The sequence below is a fragment of the Coenobita brevimanus genome, chromosome 29 (genome assembly GCF_032717465.1).
Source record: "Coenobita brevimanus isolate Jiangsu-jjx chromosome 29, ASM3271746v2, whole genome shotgun sequence".
NCBI lineage: Eukaryota > Metazoa > Arthropoda > Malacostraca > Decapoda > Coenobitidae > Coenobita > Coenobita brevimanus.
In genome coordinates, this window is record NC_136982.1 from 29,273,707 (window position 1) to 29,300,518 (window position 26,812).

Here is a 26,812-nt window from a genome sequence, read left to right on the forward strand (position 1 = left end):
AGTGAGAAGGGGGCTAGTGTGCCAGTTGTCCAGGTACAGCACGTGACCACGATGAAGGTACTCCATTATCATTGTCTTTACCACAGCCCCAGAGAGTCCAATACTTCGATCGTCTATTATGTCTGTCTGTGCATGGGTGTACAAGACTGTTTTGCACATAACCAGTCTTATAGTCACACATAACAAAGGTCTTAAACCCAAAACGGTGTCTCTTGCTTGGTATGTACTGGCGAAAAGAAATATTGCCTCTCCACAACACGAGACTCTTGTCTATGACAAGGTCTCTTTAAGGATAGAAGGATGAGCGGAACTTTTCACGCGGGTGATCAAATACCAGCCTTAGTCTCCTCATTCTATCCGTATTATTTGCATTAGCAGGATCATCAGCATCATAAAAGTGGAGGCGGCTCAGAATTTGCTGAAATCTATTCCAGCCCATTACCTTCCCAAAGAAAGGTGTGCTGGTCATAGGGTCTGTAGACCAGTATCCTGGAAGGGCACTAATCCTCTGCCGACTCACATGTTGACACGTAGGGAACATGTACAGTATGTTTTGGGTATGTGGTTTTATGTACAGTATGTTTTGGTTATGTGGTTACCACCCAGCATTGTAAATAGTTTCAGAACAGATATACAGTATTTAGTCAGAGAATGACAGGATAACTGAAGATAGAGAGTTGAGAATTCAGAAGATTCAAATTCAGGAACATGAGAGCAAGATATGTTGTGTACACATGCACAGTAGCCACCTTTGACTTTGAAGTGGGGATAGAAAAAGTAGGAGGATACGAAGAAGAGTTTGCTATCGGTTGCCTTAGACAGCAGTCTCAGTAATGAGGGGAGGTACAGTTTAGAGGAAGAGAGGTGGTGCTCAACAGAGAGAAATTGGAGGAAAAGTCATGAATGTTGCAGAAATGATGAAGGAATGAGTCAGACAGTGGTTCAAGGCATCTCTCTTGGTCATCACTGGGACAGAACCAGATGGTGGGGGCTTTTATGGTCCTCCCTGAGCCTGAAGGGTCTCTGAAGGTGAATGTTGGGATGTCTTCCCCCCCCCCCCCAGAAAAGGAAATTTGGTGTGTCATGTGCAGGTAGTTTGGTGTTGACAGTTTGTGGAAATTATATAGAAGAATGTGCAGGGATAGTCAGAAGCTACTCCTGAGGGCTGAGGAAACATAAGGTCCAGTTCTTATTATCAACTTTCCATCCACCTTGGGAGTACTGCCCTGTTTGTCTGGTATTACAGTCTACTGCTAATAGTGCCGTTGATAATACAGACATTGTCTCTGCCTGGCAACTGCCCAGCACCTCATCACATGACACACACTACCCACTTTTCCGTTAGCTACTCCTATCACAGAATACTGTTTTTTTTTTGTTCCTCCCAAAATAGCATGGTTACAGTAACTTTTCCATTTATGAGGGTTACCTGTGCACTATGCACCATTTGTATGGGTTCTATATGCACTGTACACCATTTGTATGGGTTCCATATGTGCTGTGCACCATTTATGTGGGTTCCATATGCTATGCAACATTTGTGTGGGTTCCATGTGCGCTATGCACCATTTGTTCAGGTTCCATGTGCACTATTCACCATTTGAGTGGGTAGATAAACTCTACTTTTAATTGATGAGTGTGGTGAAAAAATTGGTATGTGCAGGAAAATTCCAGAATTCAGTCTCTGAAACAGACTGCCAGGCCTTGGCATTCAAAGTCCTTTGCGCTGACTTATGTCAACATGACCAGTGATGTTTACACTGATTCTACTACTGTGTCATGAACCAGATGACATCTCTCTTTCTCATTTTTACCATAACTGGACGTTGAGCGTTCTTAGCAATGTGTTTTAGTCTGCGAATATGAAACTCTTAGTTAACCATTTTTAACCAATTTTTGTTCTTGTGCATATGACATCTTAATTTTTTGTTGTTGTTGTTTGTTTATATAGTTGAGTGTACCCTAAAATTATTTTGTCAGCCATTCAGTTTGGTCTTAATTACTATCCCAGTCAAATTAAAAGCATACTTCCATAAGGCACGTTATAAGTGTGTAATGCATACCGGTAAGGCATTTTTACATTTTGGAGTTGTTTGTGTGTGGAAGCCATTCGCTGTGAGGCATGCCATTACCATAGTAAATGATACTTAGCTAGTGAGCTAGTGTACTGGCCATCTGTATATTCACGTTTATTTTCTCTTATCTGTCTGCCTAGAATGGTTTATTAACAGCTGTTTCTGGGGATTTAATGCAATAAGACAATTGTATTATGCTGAAAAAAAAAACGGTAAAACAGTTTAGTTGTTTATTGCTCTGTTATATGCATTGATATCGGGTAATTGATGTACAGTGGCTTCTGCCCGTTCTGCACTAGATACCAGTGGAGGTAGAGACAGGCCTTGGCGGGTTCCCATGTTGTTCTGTCTGGCCATGATAAGTGATCAACACTTATTTACTACTCTGTACACTCTAATTAACCCATCTTTAATGTTCATTGAGGTTATATGTTTACTACATTGAACTTCAGTTATGATCAGTGAGAGATTGAAATTTTTCAGAAGGGAAAATTTTTGGATATCACCATTCCAATTAGCCATATAACATGGGTTTCAGTGGTGTACCATCTTTGTGGTTCACTTTGCATGGTAAAATTCAGTGATATATAAGCTGCAGATGTTAAGGTCACTATGTCTGAGATGCAGTGCAATAAAAAAGGTAGGTTGAGCATGTGTAACATACCCGTACTGTTTTACCGATAAGATTTCCAGGGCAATCATGTTTTTTTTTTTCTTAACTACTTGTACTAGTTTCCTGTACTTTATTTTCTTATCAGTTAATCACAGAGTAAAAAGTACATTAATTTGGTTATTTCAGCATGTTTTGATTTTTTTTTAGCCATTATTACTAGTGAAGGTTGAACCTTACTATACAATTGACCACTGTATGAGTGTTTGCTTATGCACTGAATGACCTGCACATATTAGTAGCCTACCCTTCCATTTTATTATACTGTACAATCTTCGATTTGGCTTATATGGTTCTTAGGATCTCCACATTCAGAATAAATCCTTATCTGCTTGACTTTTTTTTTTTTTTTTTATATTTTTTAAAAGCATAATCAGATCATACAGTGAAGTTGACCTTCATACAATATATATGATGTTTAATATAATGACTGCAGGTGGCCTGTACAATATTGTATAATATTGTGTCAGCAGATGGTATGTATAAGACTTTCAGTAAATTGCAGAATGTTTTCACTTTGTTTGTGGAAATATGTCCCCCCACAAAAAGGAAGGTACAGTAGTGCACCAACTTTCGCTACAGCAGGATTCGCGGAATCCACTTTCGCGGCATGCACCAAATATTCCCTAACTTCCACTTTCGCTTGAAAAAAATCGATTTTCGCGCACAAATTTTGGGTTTGGGACAATATTTTGAACTTTGAATTTCCTGCACCGCCCGCCCGCAACCCACCGCCATCTTGAATGACGTCATGTCAACACTCTGTCCACCCATTCCCGCCATTGTGTACGAGCGTGCTAGCTCCATTGTGTTGGATTCTCACGGTTCAATGGCCTCTACTATACCTGGTAGTGTGGGGAAAGGGCCTGGTGGTGTGGGGGGAGAGCCTGGTGGTGTGGGGGGAGGGCCGGGAGGCTGTGGTGGTGATAAAAAGTGGCTGGGACATTCAAAGTCGGGAGGAAAGGCCAAGGCTAAAAGAGAGTATCGTGTTGGAGTGAAGAAACGGCAGTATAATAATGAAATGAAAAGGAAGATAGTTGAGCACATGGACAAGGGCGCAAAAAACAGTGAAATCTGCCGTATATTTAACATCCCAGAATCGACAGTGCGTAGTATGAGGAAACAGCATGGTGGTAGCGAGGCAGCAAGAGGTGGCGCCAATACGTCTGGCGTGGCTAAATAAGCCCGCCACGCGCCTCGGATATTTACCCCCAACATCCATTAAACACCTCAACCTGGTCTCTGTGGTATGTTTCTCCTTATATAATGTGTACTGTACAGTTTTTATTGTTTGTATCTCACAATGCAATGTACAATAGTGATTTGATGTACTGTATCAAATCTGATGTTACTTTAGGATAACCGGGAACCAATTAGCCTTTTTGCCATAAAGACAATGCCCCAATTTTCGCTAATTCCACTTTCGCGCATTATTTTTGGACCCAATTAGGCGCGAAAATTGGTGCCCCACTGTATACTGTATATAGTTTTTTTTTTTTTTTTTTTTTTTTTTTTTTTTTAGGAGCAGGATTTGGAAGGCTTGAATTTTTGTCCTGCCGATTTTAGTGGACATGCTTTTTCAAAGCTCTTTGTTTTATGAGTTTCCTTTGTTTCTGAATCAAAACTAATAATTTTTTTTATTCAGGAAATAAAGTTTTGATGATTGATGATGATAACTATTTTTTTTTTTTTTTATTTTTTTTTTTGAAGTAAAATTGTGATGATTGATGATGATGGTTGTTAGATTTGACAGTCTCATTTGCCAGGAACTGTATTGAACTTCATAGTAAGAATACCCCAAAAATATATTTCATGAAAGACTGCTCTGAAGTTAGTCCAGGCAGCTTGGCCTCAGGTTCTTAACACCTTACATGGAGTAGTTAATAAGAGATAAATGGAGGTGATACTGTACTGTTTCCTTATAGTTCCCATCTCCTACAGATCATAGCAAATGGCTGCCACAGCAATGAATCGCACAGATGAAAATTTAGCAGTGATGCTCAGAGATATATTTGAACTGCGGATGAATGTTAGTGACATAAAGAAGTGTGACCCCGACCTGGTGCAGAAGATCTACATACACTTTGTCAAGGACATGGGTGCCTCACTTGAACAGATCAATGAGGTATGTATAAATAGTATTTGTTACAGATATATACCAGTACATTCAGTCTTTACTTTAGAAGCTAGGATGTCTGTTAGGAAAATGCTACTTTAAGTGAAACTAGTTCCATACTGTGGTTGCAAAATATATACCCTTTTTGCATTTTGTTTTGCCTAATAATATGATTTTGCTGTATAGTACCTAAGAGAAACACAAAAGGCACCATGAATGTTTAAACTTTCTCAAGCTTAATGTGACTAAGAATAAGAAACTTCATACATTATCAGCTCATTGAAAATTACATTGACCCCTACGCGCTGAGTGTTGGTCAGGACTGACGCAAAAGGGGTGGCTAGCCCGTTAACTGCTCTATGCAGCCTGGGTTGTTCCAAGTGCGACTGCTCAATACAGGCCTGGCCACGCAGGATGCAGGTCAAATATAGCGCCACGGTGAACAAGGCCGACGCATACAAGCATGTTGGAGCCTTCAAAAATGAAAACGAAAACTAGACATTCCAATATGGTATCAGACACTTCAATGTTCTTCCACGGCTTTAGCATGGTAAATATTGAGCTAATATTTCATTACTATATACGTTGGCATGTATCCTCTCAATTCCTAGGACAAAATTTGGCATTTGGGAAATTTCAGTTTTACCCCTATGTCTGAGCATCACAGACACCTCCAAAAATCAGCCATGAGCAGTTAACGGGCTAGTAAACACCGGGTGTCGGTAGGAACCGCAAACGCAATCCCACCACAGTTTGAATTTGCTGGCATTCGATCTCGTTACCAAAGGGTAGGGAGTCATGTCACCGCCCGTAAGTGCTGATTTGTTTTATCTTTGACTTAGCCAGGTGTAGAGCGATGTCATAAGAATCTGCCTCTTTCGATTCTGGTCCCACCTTACGCGGACCCCTTGCCTCATTCACTCATGCCAAGCGTCTGTTGAAGGATACTTGATGTGCAAGTGATGTGTTTGCTTGTCTATTTTATAAGTGATAATGAAAGTTCAAAGCTGATAAGTGAAGTTGAGTTTGTAAACATCTTGAGTCACCCTAGCAGTAATGAAAGAAAAAGTAAGTTGCACCTGTAGAAAATGATTTGAGTTGAACTTCTGTATTTTTTTGGCCCTGTAATTGTTATGCAAAATATGTGATATAAACTGTAAATGTGATAGCAGGTACAAATAGAATAAGTGCTATAGAACGTAAGTAGTAAAGTAAGTGTTATCACATGTCGGGGCCGCGCACATGCGTGGGGAGACTCCTGTTTCGAGTGCCAAAATTTACTCATCTTCTTCATGTCCATACTCATCGACGTGGCCACCTGCAGACCTGGGGATGCTTTCATTCACAAGAAGAGTTGGTGAGTAACATAGTCTTTAATTTGTTTCCCTAACTGCTATACTTTCCCAGATATGAAGGTTTGCAAAAAAGGCTATTTTGGGAAATATGCCCGTAAGGAGAAGGGGATGGAGCCAAAATAAACCCGGCATTTGGGGGTTAAGGAGCATCTGGTTTGTGATTTAAGGGTTTGGTAGGGACAGTGGCCTTGGCACTTCGTTGCATTACTCATCTCTGTGAGCCTATGGCGGATTATTTTCCCAGTGTAATATCCTGGGGAAGAATACTGCCACCGTATTCCCTGCGTGTCGTAAAAGGCGACTAAAATGGGCGGGGTGAGGGGACTAGGGACCCCCTCCTCTGTTTTTTAGTTCCTAAAAAGAGACAGGCCAGAGAAAGGGATGGGGGATGGAGTTATCCCCGTACCCTGAAGATTGGGTCTATGAATGTGCGTGGATGTAGTACAATTGAGGCTAAAAGGGAGGAGATTGGGAGAATGTTTGTGAGAAGAAAGTTGGATGTGTTAGCTTTGAGTGAAACGAAGATGAAAGGGAAGGGGGAATCTATGTTTGGAAGTGTGAATGGAAGATTGTCAGGTGTTGATAGAGGAAGGGCAAGAGAAGGTGTGGCCTTGTTAGTGAGTCCGGAAGTACAGCAGTGTGTGATTGAATGGAAGGAGGTGTCATCGAGACTGATGTGGGTGAAAGCGAAATTTGAACGTGAGTTGTGGGTGTTTGTGAGTGCATATGGGCCTGGTAGTGAAAGGGATGAACAAGAGAGGGAGTCTTTCTGGAATGATGTTGATGAGTGTCTGCGGAGTTTTGGAGCGAATGTGAATGTGGTAATGATGGGAGATCTGAATGCTAGAGTGGGAAATGTAGCAGTTGAAGGCATAGTTGGTATGCATGGTGTGCCTGGAAGAAATGAAAATGGGGAACGAATGATAGCAATGTGTGTTGAGCGAGAGATGGTGATTGGGAATAAGCTGTTTGAGAAGAAAGATATTTATAAGTATACATGGGTGAGACAGGAGGGTGGAAGGGTTGTTGATAGAGCCTTGATGGACTATGTGGTTGTGTCTAGGAATGTAATAGGAAGATTGTTGGATGTGAGAGTTCTGAGAGGGGAGGGTGGAGGTATGTCTGACCACTACCTGGTGGAGGGAAAGTTAAGAGTAGGTAAGAGATGGGTGAGAGCTAGGAGGGTTAGGTGTGGCAGGGAGGTTTTGAAAGTGAGTGAGTTGGATAAAAGAGAGAAAAAGATAGCGTATCAGGAGAAATTGAAAGATGAGTGGAACGCAGTGAAAGATCGGGAAAATGGCAGCGTGGAGGAGGAATGGCAGTTGTTTAAGAGTGCTGTGGTGGGGCATGCAGAAGAGGTGTGTGGTGTGAGACATGTGGGTGGTGGTGTAAGAAAAGGAAGTGAATGGTGGTGCGAGGAAGTAAGTATGGCTGTGGCTGAGAAGAGACGTGCATAGGAAGTGTGGCTGCAGAGGAAGGATGAGATGTCATATGAAAGGTATAAGGAAAAGAGGAATAGAGCGAGAAGGGCTGTGCGTGATGCTAAAGTGGCAGCAGATGAGAGGTGGGGTAGGCGGCTGACAGAGAATTTTCAACAGAATAAGAAAATGTTTTGGAAGGAGGTGAAAAGGGTGCGAAAGGGAGAGTCTGGGAAGGAAGAACGAGTAACAGCAGAGGATGGAAGGATGTTAATTGAGATGGATGCAGTAAGGAAGAGATGGGCAGAGTATTTTGAAAGATTGTTAAATGTAGAGGAGGAAAGGGTGGCTGAGATTGTGGCAGATAGAAGGGTGCAAGGAATAAATGTGTTGGGAGAGTTGAATGATTCTTTGATCACAAAGGAGGAAGTGGAGAAGGCAGTAAAGGAGATGAAAACAGGGAAAGCTGCAGGTATGGATGGGTGTGCTGTGGAATGCCTGAAGGGTGGTGGAGTGACTATTGTTGACTGGTTAGTAAGATTATTGAATGTGTGCTTTGAGAAAGGTATGGTGCCAATTGACTGGGTAAGTGCTTGTGTGGTCCTGTTGTATAAAGGCAAGGGTGATAAGTATGAATGTACTAGCTTTAGGGGTATAAGTCTGTTGAGTGTTGTAGGTAAAGTGTATGGTAGGGTGTTAATTATGAGAGTTAGAGAGGGTACAGAGGGAGTGATTAGTGATGAGCAATGTGGCTTTAGGAGAGGGAGGGGATGCGTTGATCAGGTGTTTGCTGTGAGACAAGTGTGTGAAAAGTATTTAGCGAAAGGCAAGGATGTGTTTTGGGCATTTATGGATTTAGAGAAAGCGTATGATAGAATTGAGAGGGAGACTTTGTGGACTGTTTTAAGATTGTATGGACTTGATGGTAGGTTACTAAAAGGGGTGAAAAGTTTTTATGTAAATAGTAGAGCGTGTGTAAGAGTGGGAAATGCTGTGAGTGATTGGTTTCCCGTGAGAGTGGGGCTGCGACAGGGATGTGTGATGTCGCCTTGGTTGTTTAATATTTACATGGATGGTGTTGTAAGGGAGGTGAATGCAAGAGTTTTAGGTGGTCTGAGTCTGGTAAATGTTGATGGAGGAGAGTGAAATCTGAAGCAGCTGCTGTTTGCAGATGATACTGCACTGGTGACTGATTCAGAGGAGAGATTGAGACAGTTGGTAGAGGAGTTTGGAAGGGTGTGTGAAAGGAGGAAATTGAAAGTAAATGAGAATAAGAGTAAAGTGATGAAGTGTACGAGGTTGATAGATGGTAGGGGGATGAATATAGTTTTGAATGGTGAGTTGCTTGAGGAGGTAGATTGTTTTAAATATCTAGGGTCACATGTTGCTGTGGATGGAAGAATAGATGCAGAAGTGAAGTTTAGAATAAATGAAGTAGGAAAGGTGCTGGGAGGAATGAAAAAAGTGTTTAGATGTCGTTCGCTTAGAATGGATGTAAAGAGAAGGCTGTATGAGGGTGTTGTGGTACCGACTGCATTATATGGGGCTGAAACATGGAATATGGGTGTAGCAGAGAGGAAAAGTTTGAATGTAATGGAGATGAGATGTCTGAGGAGTATGTGTGGAGTGACGCGTATGGATCGAGTGCGAAATGATGAAGTGCGAAGGAGAACTGGAGTTGTTCGGGAGATGGCTGGTAGAGTTGAGCAGAGGGTGTTGCAATGGTTTGGGCATATGGAGAGAATGGATAATGAGCGATTGGTGAAAAAGAAAACTAGATCTGATGTGAGAGGTGTAAGACTGAGAGGAAGACCACGAATAGGATGGATGGACAGTGTGAAGAGAGCGCTGGATGCGAGAGGGATGTCTGTTGAGCAAGGAAGAGTGGCTGTGCGTGACAGAAATAAATAGAGAGAAATTGTGAATGAATAAGTGATGACGCAGCCCTAAGGGGATATTCTCCCGCATTTGGTCTGATCAGCTAGTCAGGTCAGGTGCGGGTAAGGGGATGGGTCTGTTATGATGTGGCAGGGGTAAACCAGTTCTGCTGTCGGGCCCTGCTGTGGATGTCACTGATTGCATTGCGCAGTTGACCCTTGTGCGGTGTGATGCGGTGAGGATCTGTCCATTCTCCCCTTTGGGGCTAAGATGCGAATGAATGTGTTTGAATGGATGAATAAATGGAGAGTGAGTCGTCCTGTCTCGGCTACCTCCCTTTCCTTGGGGGAAGCAGCCTAGGTATATAGATAGATAGATAGAATATCCTGGGATATAAGGCCAGTGCACCATCTAGGTTACCATCGTTACCCCTAGGTGTTACTATAGGTACATATTTTACTTACCAGCCCACAAAAGGTGGATGGACACCTGAGTCAAGTGATGCCTGCTGTCCAAACCAGGGATATGAACCTTGGCAGTAACGGACTGTCAGCTTCACAGTCAGCAGTGCAAAGTGCAAAAAATAAACACTTGTACTTAAAAGACAGCTTTAACTTGACAACTGCTGCATTAGGTTTCCTGGTCTACTACCCCATGCGCAGAAAAAAACAGGAAAAAGTTTTTCTCAAAAATAACTTTTGCTCATGAAAAGTGCATGGAAACGTGTAGGACAAACATATATGAGTTCATTATTTACGTTAGTTCAGCCATGGTGAAGTAATGAAGTTGTGCATCTGACCTATCCCCTTCATACTAGTAATGGGGAGATATTGAGGATGCATGGATGGTGGTGGGACACATGGGTGAGATGCCAAACAGCATTAGAAATGTGCCCCCCCCAAAAAAAAAAAAAAAAAAAAAGCTCATATGATGTATGTAGCAGCTACACGTTTTCCATGTGAAATACGTAGCAGCTATCGGGTTAAGTGAAGCAGATGTGACAGTTCATTAGCATCTTCATTGTGAAACAGCTTCAAGTGAAACAAGTAATTTCTTATATACAATACAAGCAACTCTCATTTTTTGAAGGGGTTAGGTTGAATAAAGATAGTTTGGATAACAAGGAGGATTTAACATGGGCTCTATGAGGTTAAGTCAAGTGGAAACAGAGGTTTACTCTTCTTAAACTTCAGACATTCTCCTAAAATATGTATAGTATACAGTAAACTGTCTCATATCTGATATAAAGCTGTCAGCGAGGCGCTGTTAGTTGACGTACGGATGGATAGTAACATAATACCCCCTCAGTCCTCCCAAGGGAGGTCAGACCCCCAGTAGTACCCTAAAACTGTACTGTAAGACATTTTAAACATAGAAAAACACCCATGAATACTGTAATAGGCATGAAAAAATGTCATTCTCTAGAAAAACACCCTTGAATACTGTAAGAACCATGAAAAAGTGTCATTGTATTGGTCAGTGAGCTGGAGTCAGTCAGAGACACAGGAACCAGCCAGTCAAGTGTTGCAGTGCCTCAGAACATGTCATACATAACACACACACACACACACACACACACACACACACACACACACACACACACACACACACACACACACACACACACACACACACACACACACACACACACACACACACACATTTAAATTAACACTACAGCCAACCCCTGCTATTCGCAGGATCGCTACTCACGGGTTTGCATATTTGTGGATTTTCTGGGAAATTCATTCGAAAATGCACAGGAAGATAGGCAATTTCTTGTTTTTCCCACAGCGTCAGCTGTTCTTAGTGGTTCAAAGTCATCTTTTTATAGAGTTTAGTGCTGTATGGTAGTGAGACCTGGGCAGTAAAGGAAGAGGATATTCTCAGGCTCAAACTGCATCAATACTGTGTTGTATCTTTCACTTGATTTTAATCTTTTACTCATGGGTAATATTGTAGGAAAGTTTTTAGGGTAGAGGTTCGAGAAAGGTAGTAAAACAATATTCAGCGTGGCATCTAATGTTGAGCCAATGAGAGGTACTATGCAATATCCGGCATTTTGCTTTATTCAGCGTAGGGGTCGGCTGAATTACGCTGGATAACAGAAAAAGCATACGACAGAGTGGACAGAGAAGGATTGTGGAAAGTTTTGCGCATGTACAATGTAGATGGTAAGCTGCTAGGTGCTGTCAAGAGTTTTTATGATGGTAGTGAAGCATGTGTACGGGTTAATGGTCATCTAAGTGAATGGTTCACAGTTGGTGTGGGCTTGCGACAAGTGTGATGCCACCGTGCTTGTTCAATATGTATATGGATGGAGTGATGAGAGAAGTAAAAGCACGAGTAATGGAGAGAGGGATGGCGTTGGTAATGAATGGTGATGCATGGAATATCTCATATTTGTTGTATGCTGATGATGCAGTACCGCTCTCAAGTACCGAACAAGAACTTGGTAGGTTAGTGCAGAGTTTTGCTGATGTCTGTGAGCATCGTGCCTTGAGAGTAAATGTAGAAAAGAGTAAAGTGATGGTTATTAACCCCTAAAACGCGGCTGTGTACGCGCTATCCCCCCCCCTGTGGCGGGGTTGTAGCGGGGTCTGAGTACCTGTGGAAAAATATTAGCCAAAAATCATAGATTAACCCTAGAGCATTAAAATTTTTAAGGCATATATTACTTACATTCAGCTATCTCCTGAGCCACATGTTGAGCCTTCGTTGACTACCCAAGGACTTGTGAAGACTTGCAAAGTTGGGTAACAAAGTCTTCACTCTCACACCTCCAGAAACCCGGTTTTCTTTCTACCACAGCCTCAATCTGTCACAGTACACTTTATACAACAACGTACAGGTTGTTTGGAATCCGTATTTGTAAATAAGAACTGAAAATAAGGCTAAAATGGACGGAGCGCACGGCCGACATGCAGCGCGGTGGCGATCTTCCCGTCAATATTGTCACATTTGCCTTTTCTCGGCAAAAAACACGTATACTCCTTTTAAATTCCATCATAGGACTTCGCAAACGTTTGCCTGTCACTATTACGGTAATAAAAATCAATGTCACTGCCAGTATTGTGGACTGGGAATGAGGAAGACCACCGCGGCGCGAGTTTATTCAGCCTTACGGCAGGCACTTTATTCTCGCTCCTGTTGGCCACTCGCACTTCATTTCTATCGCTCACTTTCACTGTATCTTTTTTTTTTTTTTTTTGCCTTATTCATCAGTGTCACTGTCCAGTGTTATAAAAATAATATTTTATACACAAAAAACTTTTACTTTCAGAACATAGAATATGAAAATATGCTTTTATCTTTTTACACTGGAGTGACTGTCACTCGCAATACTTATATGATTACTATGTACAATTATTTACAACAAAAAACACTGTAACTGTCAGTACTTTTACAAGTACATACACTAATTTACACTCATCAGGCTGTCACTGTCAGCACGTAAAAGAAAACTAAACAATATTATCACTGTCACTCTCAGTATTTTTCCCAATATTTTTACCCTTATTTTCAAAATCTACTTAGGCTGTGGTAGTCGAAAAAACACGGGTAAGCACAGAGGGGAACTTTGCACTCTTTGCACTGCAAGGAGGTGCGCCTAAAAGTTCTTTCCTGCCTGGTAGTGTGGCTGCACACATGACACCTCCTCAGTGCTTTCCCCCTCTTTGCAGTGGCTGGCAGTGGCTCCAGGCGGTGTCGCTGAAGGTAGGCCATACACTGTAGGCGGTCTGGAGGTGTGTGAGGGTGGCGTTTGGGACCTGTTGAAAGCACCTGGCCATAACGCTGAAGCAGCTGGTAGACACAAGTCTTGGAGAATCTTCTGAGAGAGTAGTTGGCTGGCTTCCTGTTCTTGATTTTATACAGGATGAAGGCGTTCAACATGCACATGTCAATCAAGTGCAAGAACACCTTCCTGTACCAACGACGATTTTTCCTCAGACAGTCAATCTCTCCAATCATCATATCCGACTTGTCCACCAGCCGCATATTGACGTTATAGTCAATGACAGCATCAGGCTTCATCACAGGCTCGCCAGTCCTTCTGTCGACCTTCCCTGTTGCCAGCATTTCACCCTTGTGTACTGTGGTGAGCATGTTCACGACTCTCTTATCATGCCACCTGATCGCAAGCATCTTGTCAGATTTCTTCAGGTGCACGTCTCCCCGCTTTGACTTTTCAGCCTCTGGGAAGGCAGGGTAATGTGCCCTGTTACTTCTGACAGTGCCACAGGAGCCGACGCCGTGTTCAGAAAGGTACTTGGCGAGTTTTGGAGCTGTATAATAATTGTCCGTATACAGGACATGATTCTCGCCAAAGTACTTTTCCAAAAGCACTTTCACCACAGAACCAGAGAATCCAAGGGGGTCAGTCTTATCCAAGTCGACATTGCTGGCGGTGTAGATGACGAAGTCAAGGATGAACCCCGTCTTGCAGTCGCACAGCACGAAAAACTTGATTCCAAAGCGGTGGCGTTTGCTTGGAATGTACTGGACGAACCGAAGACGGCCCCTGAACAATACCAAAGACTCGTCAATCACGACTTTCTTGAAAGGGCGCAAGAACCTCGTAAACTTATCTTTGATCATGTTCAGGATTCCCCTCACTTTCCATAATGGGTCAGTTTGGGAAGGCTCATCATTATTCGCGAAGTGAAGATAAGTCATCAGCTGCCTAAAACGATCGCGGCTCATGTATTTATTGAATATTGGTGTTGGGCACAGCTCGTCAGAACCCCAGTACTCTTCCAACTTATGCTTCCAGTTGTGCGGCATAAGCAACATCAAGGCAATAAATACAAAAAGCTCGCGGATCGTCAAAGGCACCCATGATGCCATCCGCGACGTGGATGGCGTCGCAGCCTCACCTTCTTCTTCGCGAATTGGCGCACATTGCCCCTCGTACCTGTTGGTCTCGGTACAGATGTGCTCCATAACCTCGTCGTCAAGGAAGGCCAACAGGTAGTCAACACATTCACCATCGTCGTCCACAGGGAAGTCAGCCTGAAGTCCACACTCACTTTCGTCAAAGGGCAGATCTTCAGGCACAAAATCTGATCCCTCTGACCACACAAAAGCATCTAAAGTTCCCTGCCTAGGCTGGGAGGTGCTTGGGGCGGCGGGGGTGAGGCAGGTCGTGTGGGAGTGGGTGAGGCAGGCTGGGCAATAGTAGGTAAGGGAGAGGTTATCCCAGGCCGTGTTGGTGTTGTGGTGGTGGTGGTGGTGGTTGGAGGGAGATTATCGCTTGGGTCAAGGTCACCCGCGGTGGCGTGACTCCTGAGTTGCCTAGTGGGAGTTAGCCTAGGGGACTTAACTTTACTCACACGAACACTAGGCCTACGATAACCTCTCATACGTAACATTGCTCGTCTACTTCCCTTTCTCGGTGGTGATGGAGACTACGATGACTCAGGAGACAGGACAGCAGACGAGGAGGACGAGAGAAGAGGGCTGGGAGAACGTGGCGGGCTTGCGGTGGTGTGGCGTGGCGTAGTGGACAATGGCGGTGCACTGCTGTCTCCGCTCCTCTTCCTTTTCTCTCCCTTTCCATATTCGAGGCCCCTTTTCACCGGGGCCTTCCCTGTAAAGGTGCTGGGCACAGTCACAGTTTCCTCGGGCACAGAAATCATCACTTCAGGGGCTGAATCAGCACTCGATTGTGTCTCTGATTCAGCCAGGCTAGACAAAACACCCACGTCACTGCCGTAGTCCATAGAGGCTTTCAACAGTTCAGATGCTATGGCCGAGTCACTTAGCCCCTTGGTAGTCACTTGTAAAGTTTTGAAGGGCGTAGAGGTAACAAAACCCTTTTTTGGAGGGCTAGAAGGCACGGAACTAGAAGAGCTAGAGCCTGACATGGTGTCACCGTGGCAGATTTGCGTGGACTGACGCTAATCTGGGGCAAACCGCGCGAAAAAATGACAGTGTGACAACTGGGGAAACAAGCGTTTCCCAATAGCAAAAAGTGCTTGCGAGATGACGGCGCAGATTGACACGTATCAGCCATCCGCGCGTTGCCATATCGCACGACGAGGGAGGGCCGCGCATCGGTGCGTCCGTGGGTAAAAAAAATGAGACTTGGCAACAACCGAGGTCAGTAGTACAAAGGTCAAGTGTGCTAAAAGTAGCTCACGGGTGGCGGGACTGAGAGACAATACCAGCTTGAGCCTGCTTGCCCGCGGTTATTCAAAATTAACTCAAATCGCAAACGCGACGACCCGCCGTCTTGCCCTTTGGGCCGACCGTCGCAAAAGCGACGATCCGCGTTTTAGGGGTTAAGAGAGAAGGTGACTCCCAGTGTGATGTTACGGTGAATGGAGAGAGACTGGAATTGGTGAGAGAGTTCAAATACCTGGGTACAGTGATAGAAAAGAGAGGAAAATGTACAAAAGTTGAAAGTAGAGTGACACAAGGAAGAAAAGTAGCTGATGCAATGAAGGCCTTGACAAGAAACAGAGGCTTAAGTGTTGCAGCTGCACGAGGTTTACATGAAGGAGTGTTAGTGCCAACTGTAACATATGGATGTGAGACTATGGTGTGGCATGAAAATGAAAAGTCAAGAGTAAGAGCAGTTGAGATGAGACTGCTGAGGAATGTATGTGGAGTGCAGAGGGTGGATAGGATACGAAATATTGTGATTCGTGAAAGGTGTGGAGTGAGGAAGGCGGTGGACACCAGAATCGAAGAGAGTGTACTGAGATGGTATGATCATGTGGAGAGAATGGATAACAACAGAGTGGGGAAAAAGGTATATCTGAGCGAATTTGAAGGAGGGAGGAGATGAGGTAGGCCAAGGAGAAGGTGGAGAGATATGGTGGATGAGTGTGTGAGGAAGAGAGGTTTGGAAGTCGGTGAAGCTAGGGAACTGACCAGAGATCAAGCTGGCTGGATGAATGTTTTGAGGAGAAGTGCATGATCAGGGATTTGGCACCCCTTTTTAACGTGGCAGTGTCATGATTGACTCAGTTGGATACGTTTTTGTCAAGCTACAGAATGTGGTGAATGTTTTGGGTGTATCCGATAGAGCCAGGATTCCGGGGGCTTGAATGATGAGTGAATGGAAGTGTGGCCCATTGGACTGGGCAAATGTGGGCTGTCTGGACATTGCTACTCCTCACCCTGCCCTAGAGTGGGAAAGGAGGTCCGGATGATGACGATGACAGTGTAACTTATAGTTCTTCATTTTATTGATTTTATTGGATACCGAACTGACATACTGAGACCTGACCGTATTTATTTAAAAAAGAGAAAAAAAAAATATGGACCATAACTTACAGCAGTGTAACACAAAGGAGACAGCTTAGCCAAAAAAAATTTACTCAGTTTACTAAGTATTTTGGCAGGTGGGGGTGCACTCCATCCATTTACTCGATGTAGTGCTGGTCATGGGTGACTGCCCATTCCTCTCTTCATCCTTTCCTTCCTTCCTCTTCTGTCTTTCTTTCCTTTATTCTTCTCTCTTTCCTCTGTTTGTGGATGACTCTGCACTGAGTGACAAGCCAAATGGTTTACAGGAAACCATTTACTATGCTGGGTGGTAACCATATACAGTAACCAAACTATGGCACCTGGTGGTTTAATGGGTAATTAAGGGGCTTCAGTCAGATTGAGCCTGTGCAGGGTTATATCCAGGGGTTGGGGTTTGTTTCTCACGTGATGCCACTCAGGGTGCGTGAGGCTGGTCACTCTCATCTTAAATGTCAGGACCAAATTGCCTAGCTGCAGGCTTCTACACTCCTTATGGGACAACACAGTAGTTGGTGATGATGATAAAGTATTTCATATTAAACATCAACCACTAATTTTTTTGTGTGTATGTGTGCCTAGAAATGGTGCAGTGTTTTAATTTTTCACCCACGCACGCACTTTGAGATAATTTAGTTGGCGGTGGGGACTATTGTCCCCTCACTTGATGTAGTGCAGCCTACTTCTTCCTTCACCTTTATCATTCTTTTTCAGTGTCTGCCATCCCCCCTCTCAGTATCTCCCATCTTTCCTGTCAATGTTTACAGTATTACCCTTCTTTCCTTTTCAGGTGGCTTCACATTAAGTAACAAGCCAAATGGTTTTCTGTAAGCCAGGAAACCATCTGCATTGCTGGGTGGTAACCATATATCGTTAATGTCAACAAGTAGATTGGTGGAGGGTTAGTGCCCTTCCTTGTAAAACAAGTAACTCACACAAACAGCCCTCCCATGTGGGATGGGATTATGGCATCTCGCTATAGATGAGTTGGGGAGGGGGGTGCTTTCATGCATGCTAAGGTAAGGCACTGGTGCAGTGAATGAAGTGAGAAAGTTGGTGAACAATGGAATCTGAAAAAAAATTCTTTGAGGTATGTGTATAACCAATGAGTTAAATCTGAATGTTAATAGTTCTGAGCTGGAGGTTAAATCCAAAAGAAATCTCTGACTTTGTGACATGAGTGATGCAGGTTAAAAATCCACTTACTTTCAGTACAAGTCAGGGTTAGCTAGGGCAATGTGTGAAATGGCTCGGTCTACGTGTGGGCAGGCACAGTAGTGAGTGTCCAGTGATTTTGTGGGGTGTGGGCTGATGGCTAGCACCAGCAACTATACTGATTTTATGCTACAAAGGCCTACGAGCCACGCCCACTTGCTGTGGAAGCTGGTGATTGGTTCATATAAAATGTTCGAGTGGCTACCCATGTAATGACGCTAAATGTGTTCTCAGTTTGTGATCAGGCCTGTACTTCTCTTCAGTAATGTTAGTAATCAAGAAGATAAACATAAAAATAATGTGAAGGAATTAGCATTTCACAGAGGATGTTAGAAAAGTTAAATGTGTATCATAAACTGTCAAAGTCAAGGATACAATTCATTTTTGAATTAAGCCTATTCACTATTTCTTTGTTCTGTATCAAACATATATTTACTACAAACAAATGACACCAAACTTAGAGTACAATAGTCAGTGAAGTACAGTGTGTATAGTCTAGTTGTATCCCAAATCAGTATAAAACTGATAAAAGTCAATTAGTATAAGCCGTCTATGGGGAGGTAAAATGCTCAGGGGAACAGCCAGTCACTCCGCGAGAAAGTAAACGTACCACCAGCCAACTGATTGCATCTCACAGCTGTCCAGTGTCAAAACAAGTCTGCCCTGTGGGAATCACCAATAATAAAGTTCCGTGTGCTTTGCTTGACCCTGTTTGTAATTCGTATTTGAAGGTATGTGATGGCAAAAATTACATGCTTCCTATCATTATGCAGATCAGTAACTGCCAGCGTATATACAGTACTGTAATTAAATCAGATGACACTAACGTAATCTTTCCTTCCACAGTGAACCACACACTCATGACAGAGGCCTGTTTTCGAATAGCTATACTGTATTTTAAAATGCATGGTAGCATATAATTATGATGGCCATATAAGTAATGGGTACCCAGATGAAAGGGTGTGGAAGTAACGACAGCGAGCATATATGCACAATACTGCGCTGCAGTGATACACCCCTGCTTATCATGGAGAAAGAGAGAGGGACTTGGGAGAGCAGCAGGGTGGTGAGTAGGGAGGGTAAGTTGCCTGTTTTAAAGTGAATTGGGATAATCGGGATATTATAGGTGAGCAGTGTGTGAAGAATGATGAAGGAAGGGTAGTGGTGAACAGTGAGGATATTAAAGATGCATGGAGAGAGCATTATAACCGGTTGTTGAATGAGGAGTTTAACTGGGACAGGGAAGGTTTGGAGCCAGCGGATCCAGTGTCTGGCCCTTGGCCTTTGATTGATACTGCTACTGTGAGTGAGGCAATAGGCAGGATGAGGGTGGGGAAGGCAGCAGGTGTGTCTGGGTTGACTGCCGAAATGCTGAAGGCCTCAGGCGATATAGGGGTGAGTTTAGTCACTGACCTGATAAATAGGATTATTTATGAGTGTGTTGTCCCAGATGATTGGCTGAAGAGTGTAATTGTAAATGTGTATAAAGGGAAGGGTGATGCCCTGGAAAGAGGAAATTATAGAGGTATAAAGCTTTTAGATCAGATAATGAAGGTAATGGAGAGAGTTTTAGAAGGTATGATTAGAGAAAGAGTGAATATTGATGAGATGCAGTTTGGGTTTATGCCAGGTAGGGGGACCACTGATGCTATATTCATTGTTCGACAGCTTCAGGAAAAATATATTGGTAGGAGAAAGGATCTTTATTTTGTTTTTGTTGATTTGGAAAAGGCCTTTGACAGAGTTCCTAGAGAGGTGGTGAAGTGGGCAATGAGAAAGCTTGGCTTGGAGGAGTGGCTGGTTAGGGTGGTTATGGCTATGTATGTGGGTGCTCACAGCCAGGTAAGAGTGAATGGAGATTTGAGTGATGAGTTTTCCGTGAATGTTGGTGTGCATCAGGGGTCAGTCTTGAGTCCCATGTTGTTTATCATGGTACTTGAATCCCTTTCACGTGACTTTAGAAACGGAGTCCCGTGGGAGTTGTTGTATGCTGATGATTTGGTGTTGATTGCAGAGAACGAAAGGGAGGCAGAGGAAAGGTTTAGGAAGTGGAGAGATGGTATGGGGCACAAGGGTTTAAGGGTAAATGCAGATAAAACAAAAGTGATGATATCTAGGGTTGGTGGCGGTACTGTCAAAGACGAGGGAGAGTGGCCATGTGCAGTTTGCCACAAGGGCGTAGGAAGTAATTCCATCTTGTGCAGTGTGTGTGATAAATGGATGCATAAGAGATGTAGTGGTATCAGAGGTAGACTGCGAGATAATGCTGATTTTATGTGTACGGCGTGTCGGTGTGAGCAGGTGGAGATTGTCAGATGTGAAAGGATTGAACTTGCTGGTGAATCTCTTGAGTGTGTGGAAGAGTTTTGTTATTTGGGAGACATATTGTGTGCTGGAGGTGGGGCTGGAGCTAGCTCTGTGGCTAGGGTGAGAAGTGGTTGGAAGAAGTTCGGGGAGCTCTTGCCTCTCCTGACATTGAGAGGACTCTCCGTACGTGCTAAGGGGTCTTTGTATGCAGCATATGTTAGGAGTGTAATGCTGTATGGTAGTGAGACCTGGGCAGTGAAGGAGGAAGATATTCACCGGCTCAGGCGTACAGAAATGACAATGATTAGGTGGATGTGCAGTGCGTCCCTGCGTCCAAGGCCTGGAGGGGCTGGGTTTACGATGGAAGAGTTGAGAGGTAGGATGGGACTGGAGTGTATTGGTGTTGTGATGAGGAGAGGTAGATTGAGATTGTTTGGACATGTGGAGAGGATGGGGGATGATAATTGGATGCGGAAGGTGAGAAGTGTTAATATTGGGGGTGGGGTTACGAGGGGTAGACCGAGAAGGACATGGGACAGGGTCATTAAGTGTGACCTCAGGATTAAGGGACTGAACAGGGAGGCTGCAATGGATCGTGCAGCGTGGAGAGCCGCCATTAGGTGACCAAGGCCGACACATGCAAGCATGTTGGAGCCTTTAAAAAATGAAAACGATTGCTTACAAAGATATTTATAATATGACCAGCAGAGAAATCCTACATTTGAAAACAGTCATCACTGTGGCTGTTCCTTTCACCTCCCCATGGACTCCAATTATAAGAGATTTTATGCGTTATACAGTGATTTGGGATATATATCGCTGTACAGACTGTAGTTCGCTGAATATTGTACACTCGGTCACAAAAGTATCGGTGCACAACATGCGTGAAACATTTGGGACCACAGAGTGAAGGTCACAGAAATATTAGTATCCGACCTACCACACGTTGGTAGCCCTGATGTCGGGAGGTGTTATATATCGCCAACTAGCAATATCCTCTTGCAGACATATACCAAATGTAATGTTTATATAGACAGACACTGATGATACACAATGAGACGTTGGTAATGTCAGCAGTTGTTCGAACCTTTTCGGTAGGCATCGCACCCCCTGTGCACCGATACTTTTTTGATTGAGTGTACCTTATGTTTTGTGTCATTTGTTTGTACTTACATTATGTTTGGCACAATTAAATAAATAGTGATTAGGCCTCATTCGAAAGCAAGCATGAATCCTTGACTTCAACCTTTTGTTGACCCTATTTTATATTTTTTATATCCTCTCTAATGTGCTAATGCCTTGAAATAATTTGCATTGTTTTGCTCCATGTGGAGAGGATGGAGGGTGAAAGACTGACGAAGAGAGTGTATGTGAGTGAGGTGGAGGGGGGAAGAGGGAGGGGGAGGCTGAGGATGAGATGGAGGGATGGGGTGGAGAGGTATATGAGAGAGGGGTGTGTGAGTTGGGAGCAGGGTAGTGAAATGGCGGGGGACAGGACGACGTGGAGGCGATTTGTTTGTGGCCACCCCAAACGGGATTGAGGCGTCTGGCAATAGATAGATAGTTAGTTTTGCTCCTAATAATTAACATTACTGTAGAGAAAATCTGGTCTGTGTATGAACTGTCAACTCATTAAATACAAATAAATGGGCAGCTGCATGAACATTTTGTGTGGACCAATCAGCTGTTTTCAGCCACAGAAGGTGGGCATGGCTTGTAGGTCTTAGTAGCATAAAATCAGTATAGGAGCTGGAGAAAAGTCCCAGGTTCTGCTCCCCTGCCTTGAATCCCTTATCCTTTAGTTAACCCCTCAATGGCCGAAGGCCTGGAATTTTCCGTGCTTGCCAGGCCAACGCCGGGGCCATTTTTTGAAGTTTCAAAAATTGATTTTTTTTTTTTTTTTCTTGCCATATTGAAGAGAAAGTTTAGATGCACTTAACAGTGCAAATCCCAGCTTCCTAGATGCATTTTATGGCTTGCAATAGAGCGTGGAAGTTGCAGAAATATCGGCAACCGATATCGCCGCACAGGGGCGCTGCCGCAACGCAACTGGGCAGGTGTTGTTATTTTTTTTTTTTACCTCCCAAAACAATACGAATGGTGCTGAAATGTTGTGCATATATGAGATATGATGATATCGAATTATTTCAGTACATAATCTGTTAGGAATGGCTAGAAAGAAAAATTATGAATATTTTTTCACCCTTTTGATATAAAATATGTTTATGGTAGCTTCTAGTTATTTTTTTCGTTATCGTTGTGCCCATGCTTGGAAAAGGGAGTGAAAGAGATGAATTTTCGGTCCTAAATGAGAAAACTGCACGTCCTTCAAGGTTAGATTCTGCCACAGGAGAATAAAGTGAAGGGTCAGATCCGATTAGCAATGCGAAAGTTGAGTCGCAACTTTGAGCTCCCACACCACGAGCTTGGCTAAAAATAGAATCGTAATGCAGTTTCAGAAGTCTAATTATTATGAATACAGATACAAAGCAGAAATAAATAAGTTTTCAGATGGGGGAAAACGTATTTTTTCCGTAATAACATGTTCATCTTTCTCTATCATTTTATGTTCATCTTTATCATTTTACCTTGTAATTTTCGCAATATATATTGCTCTCTCGTAAACAGGGTGGTTGTGTGTGTTTTGCAAGGGAGGAAAAATATTGTATTTTCTGTCTGGGTCGAGATAATGGGTGTAACTATGTGTTTTTAGGCATGGCCGCGAGCGAAAAAATCGTACATCCACTCGTCATGACAGCAGGTGGTGAACTGACAGATGATATGTGAGAGGGTGAAGTCAAGGTCAGTCTCATGTCCCAGATTTTCTTTCACTCCCCAAAGGTTTTCACAGTTTTCTACAAGTTGCACTACATCAAATGATCCAAACCATTACAGCAAACCTGAGCAAATGGGTAAAGATACCAAGACAAAAATGTATTTTCACTTTTTATCATGTTTTTTTTTTGTATGTGCCTATATTACTTCATAATCGTAAACAGGTGGTTGTGTGTGTTTTGCAAGAGAGGACAAAGATGACATGTTCTGCCTGGGTCGAGATAATGGGTGTAGTTGTGTATGTTTAGGCATGGCTAGGAGTGAAAAAATCGAAATTCTACTCATCACAGCAGCAGGCTTTGAACTGCTTGATGGGGTGTATGGGAGTGTAGTGTAGGTCAGTGTGAAGACGTTCAGAACGTTCATTCACTTCCCAAAAATTTTTGCAGTTTTTTATAGGCCGTGCTCAAACGACGCCTGTGGCCATTGATCGGTTAAACGTCATTTGACGCCAGCTGCCACGGATGGGTTAACAAGCCAGTTATCATTGTCATTTAATATGAGTCTTTCCTGCATATTTGTGCCTTTAAATCTTTTTAGTGTCACAGTTTTCTGTCTGCTTTCCCTCTAAGTAGTTGCCTTTTCCCTTAGAAATCATACCTATACTCTGCTGGAGTTATAGAGGGCTTTTTAGTAGGCAAGTGGGGGTATGGATTGAGGTTTATCAGATCATCTTTCTTTCTGGAAAACCGTATTCCTGTGTACATGTTCTAAGGATTGGGGTACATCCCAGAGGCCTCATGGGTGGTGGTATGTAGGTATTTTTAGTTTCATATTACAGTAAAAGTCCTATTATTCGGCAGCTGATTGTTCGGTAGATCCGACATTTCGGCAGTTTTGAGAAATAGTCCCATTTACGAAAATCATTGATTGTTCGGCAGATGTCCGGAATCATCTCGGCAGTCTAGGAAGTGTTATCTGTGGCTTGTAGGCCTAATGTATCATTACACTTCTGTATGTTCACTAATTTCTATATTTTTATTCAGATTCATGTATAGTACTGTATTGATTACACTATTGCACAGTATCATACAGTACAGTAACCACCCCCACCAAATTAGCGAGGTTTACGTTCCAAGCCCCAGCTCTAATTCTTGAAATTCTTTCATTCTTGACGCCTTCCTGAAAATAACACTTACCTGTAATTGAGTAGCCCATGAACCACTGACACTGTAATGCATTACCCATAAATAAATGTTGCTTGTTAAATCAGTTTCCCCGTTGTTTTTAGCTGTAAGGCTGTGAAAGCTTTAGTATTTTTATTCCTCAGCATAATGGTGGAAGGGCCTGTCCTGTTTAACTGAACCTAACCTAACCGAGTTTAACTGTACCTAATAATTCAACCAAACCTAACCTAACCTAAAGTCAGAAAAATACTTAAAAATAAACTGGAGGAATATGAATTGGTAAGGTCTCTCTGATGAAAGTTAAACGTACATTTAGTGCTCATTCTTTTGTTCATTTTTGTGTTTAATGTGAAAGAGAGAGCATTGATGCAAACAGTAATATGTCCCATTAACCCCTTAATAAACTCCGGCACTGAACAACCTTTTACAGTACCGATGTCAGTGATGTTAAGTTAGTGTGAGCTATAAAGAAAACTGAACAATTATGGGGAGGGAACGAAGGTCAGTGGTATGTTTACACGACTCTAGCTACGATTCCAAGCAGTCAGGCGGTCGGTTAATCTCAGTTGTTTTCGCCCATTTGGTAAATACACCATAACTTTACCAATCTCTCCGTGACTCATAGCGAATCATAGCATGGGTTTAGGAAGCTAAATAACACATTGCTAGGTGAGGCAGACGATTATCTTCATATCTTTAAGAAAAATAAATTGATTTCAGAAGAATGGAAGAACTTTACGTACTCAGAGAGGGATTTAATTTCTTCCATTTTCTTATATGATGTGAAGATAATCGTCTGGCGCACCTAGCAATGTGTTATTTAGCTTCCTAAACCCATGCTATGATTCGCTATGATTGACTGGAGAATTGATAAAGTTACGGTGCATTTGCCAAATGGGCGAAAACATCTGAGATTAACTGACCCCCTTACTGCTTGGAATCGTAGCTAGAGTCGTGTAAACATACCACTGACCTTCGTTCCCTCCCCATAATTGTTCAGTTTTCTTTATAGCTCACACTAACTTAACATCACTGACATAGGTACTGTAAAAGGTTGTTCAGTGCCGGAGGTTATTAAGGGGTTAATGGGATATATTACTGTCTGCATCAATGCTCTCTCACATTAAACACAAAAACGAACAAAAGAATGAGCACTAAATGTACGTTTAACTTTCATCAGAAAGACCTTACCAATTCAGATCCCTTTACTTTATTTTATGCAATTTTCCGACTATTTTATTTTGTGTTTGGAAAAAGTACTGTATACAGCACTCACTCCAAACATATTTGTAATAATATAAGTAGTGATGAGTTCACCAATACAAGTGATGTACTGAGCTGGTAGGTAATATTCCGTATCATTTCGGCCATCCAGGAAGTGTTATCTGACTTGTAGGCCTACTGTGTCATTACACTTATATATGTTCACTAATTTACATATATATTTCAGATTCAGGTATAGTACTGTATTGATTGCAGTATTGTACAGTATACAGTACTCTCTCCAAACACAGCTGTAATACCATAAGTGGTGATGACAGTGTTCACCAATATATTTAAGGTACTGAATGGGTAGGTTTTTGATTATTCGGCAAATCTAATTTCTCGGCATCATCCCGGTCCCATAGATGCCGAATAATGGGACTTGTACTGTATTGTGTGTTTTGATTTGTACTGATGATATTTCTGTAATGTTGTTATTGGATATGTGTTTCATTTGTATATGTTTGTGAAAGGAATGTTGTTGTATATGAGAGTGATTAAGCCAGTCTTACTTATTACCAGTACAGTACTTGTTTTTTCTTGGTCTTTTCTGATTGTAGTGTATTTGCTGAAATGTGAAGTGTTGGGCATGTTTGTGAGTTCAGTAGTTTGTGTTGGTGCAGTCTTGATGCATGTGTAAAGGAAGGTGTGTAGGCTTGTCTCTTCTGTGGATGATCAGTTGTACATCCTTTAATGTATGTTTCCTTTTGTGTGTGTGTGGTCTTTTATTGTTTTGAGTTGCTGCAGCCATATGTCCACTGTGAGATTAAGTGAGATGTGTAGGTGTGGGTGAGGGTGAGTGTGAGTAGGGGTGAGGGCAGAATAAGGCATGTGTTTGAGTCAGGATTGATTGCCCCAGGGAGGACCACTAGGACTTGGGAATATGCTCTGAAGCCTTTGCCCAGAGTCAGACACGTAAAAAAGAAAATAATCATCATCATCATCATCATCATCATCATCCGGACCTCCTTTCCCACCCAAGGGCAGGGTGAGGAAAAATAATAATAATAAATAAATAGTCTCCATCTAGGTTGAGTAAGAGGGGTTGGCAGGATAGATTTGCTGCATGCCTCCTGCAAGGGAAAAAAAAAAAAAAATGTTGCCAAGAGTGTGGCTTAGTAGAGGGAAAAAGGGAGGTAAGAGGTGTTTGTGTACTGTACAATAAATGAGGAGCCATGCGATAGAAGGGGTTCACAGACCACAGGCCGGAAAATGCGTTTTTGTTGGATAAACTACAATACTTTCACCCCTACTCTGTCATGTGGCCTTGGATGAGAACACCTTCCACCACTGAAATTA

General features: G+C 42.8%; 1 protein-coding gene across 1 annotated transcript in view; it reads left to right on the forward strand.

Annotated features, from left to right (window-relative positions):
• Positions 1–4,696: 4,696 nt before the first annotated feature.
• LOC145394996 (uncharacterized) overlaps positions 4,697–26,812 on the forward strand; it is a 268,730-nt gene continuing 246,614 nt past the window's right edge. Inside the window, exon 1 of the mRNA XM_080268741.1 lies at positions 4,697–4,870. Coding sequence (XP_080124867.1) covers positions 4,697–4,870 — 174 coding nt within the window. The remainder of the gene's footprint in view (positions 4,871–26,812) is intronic.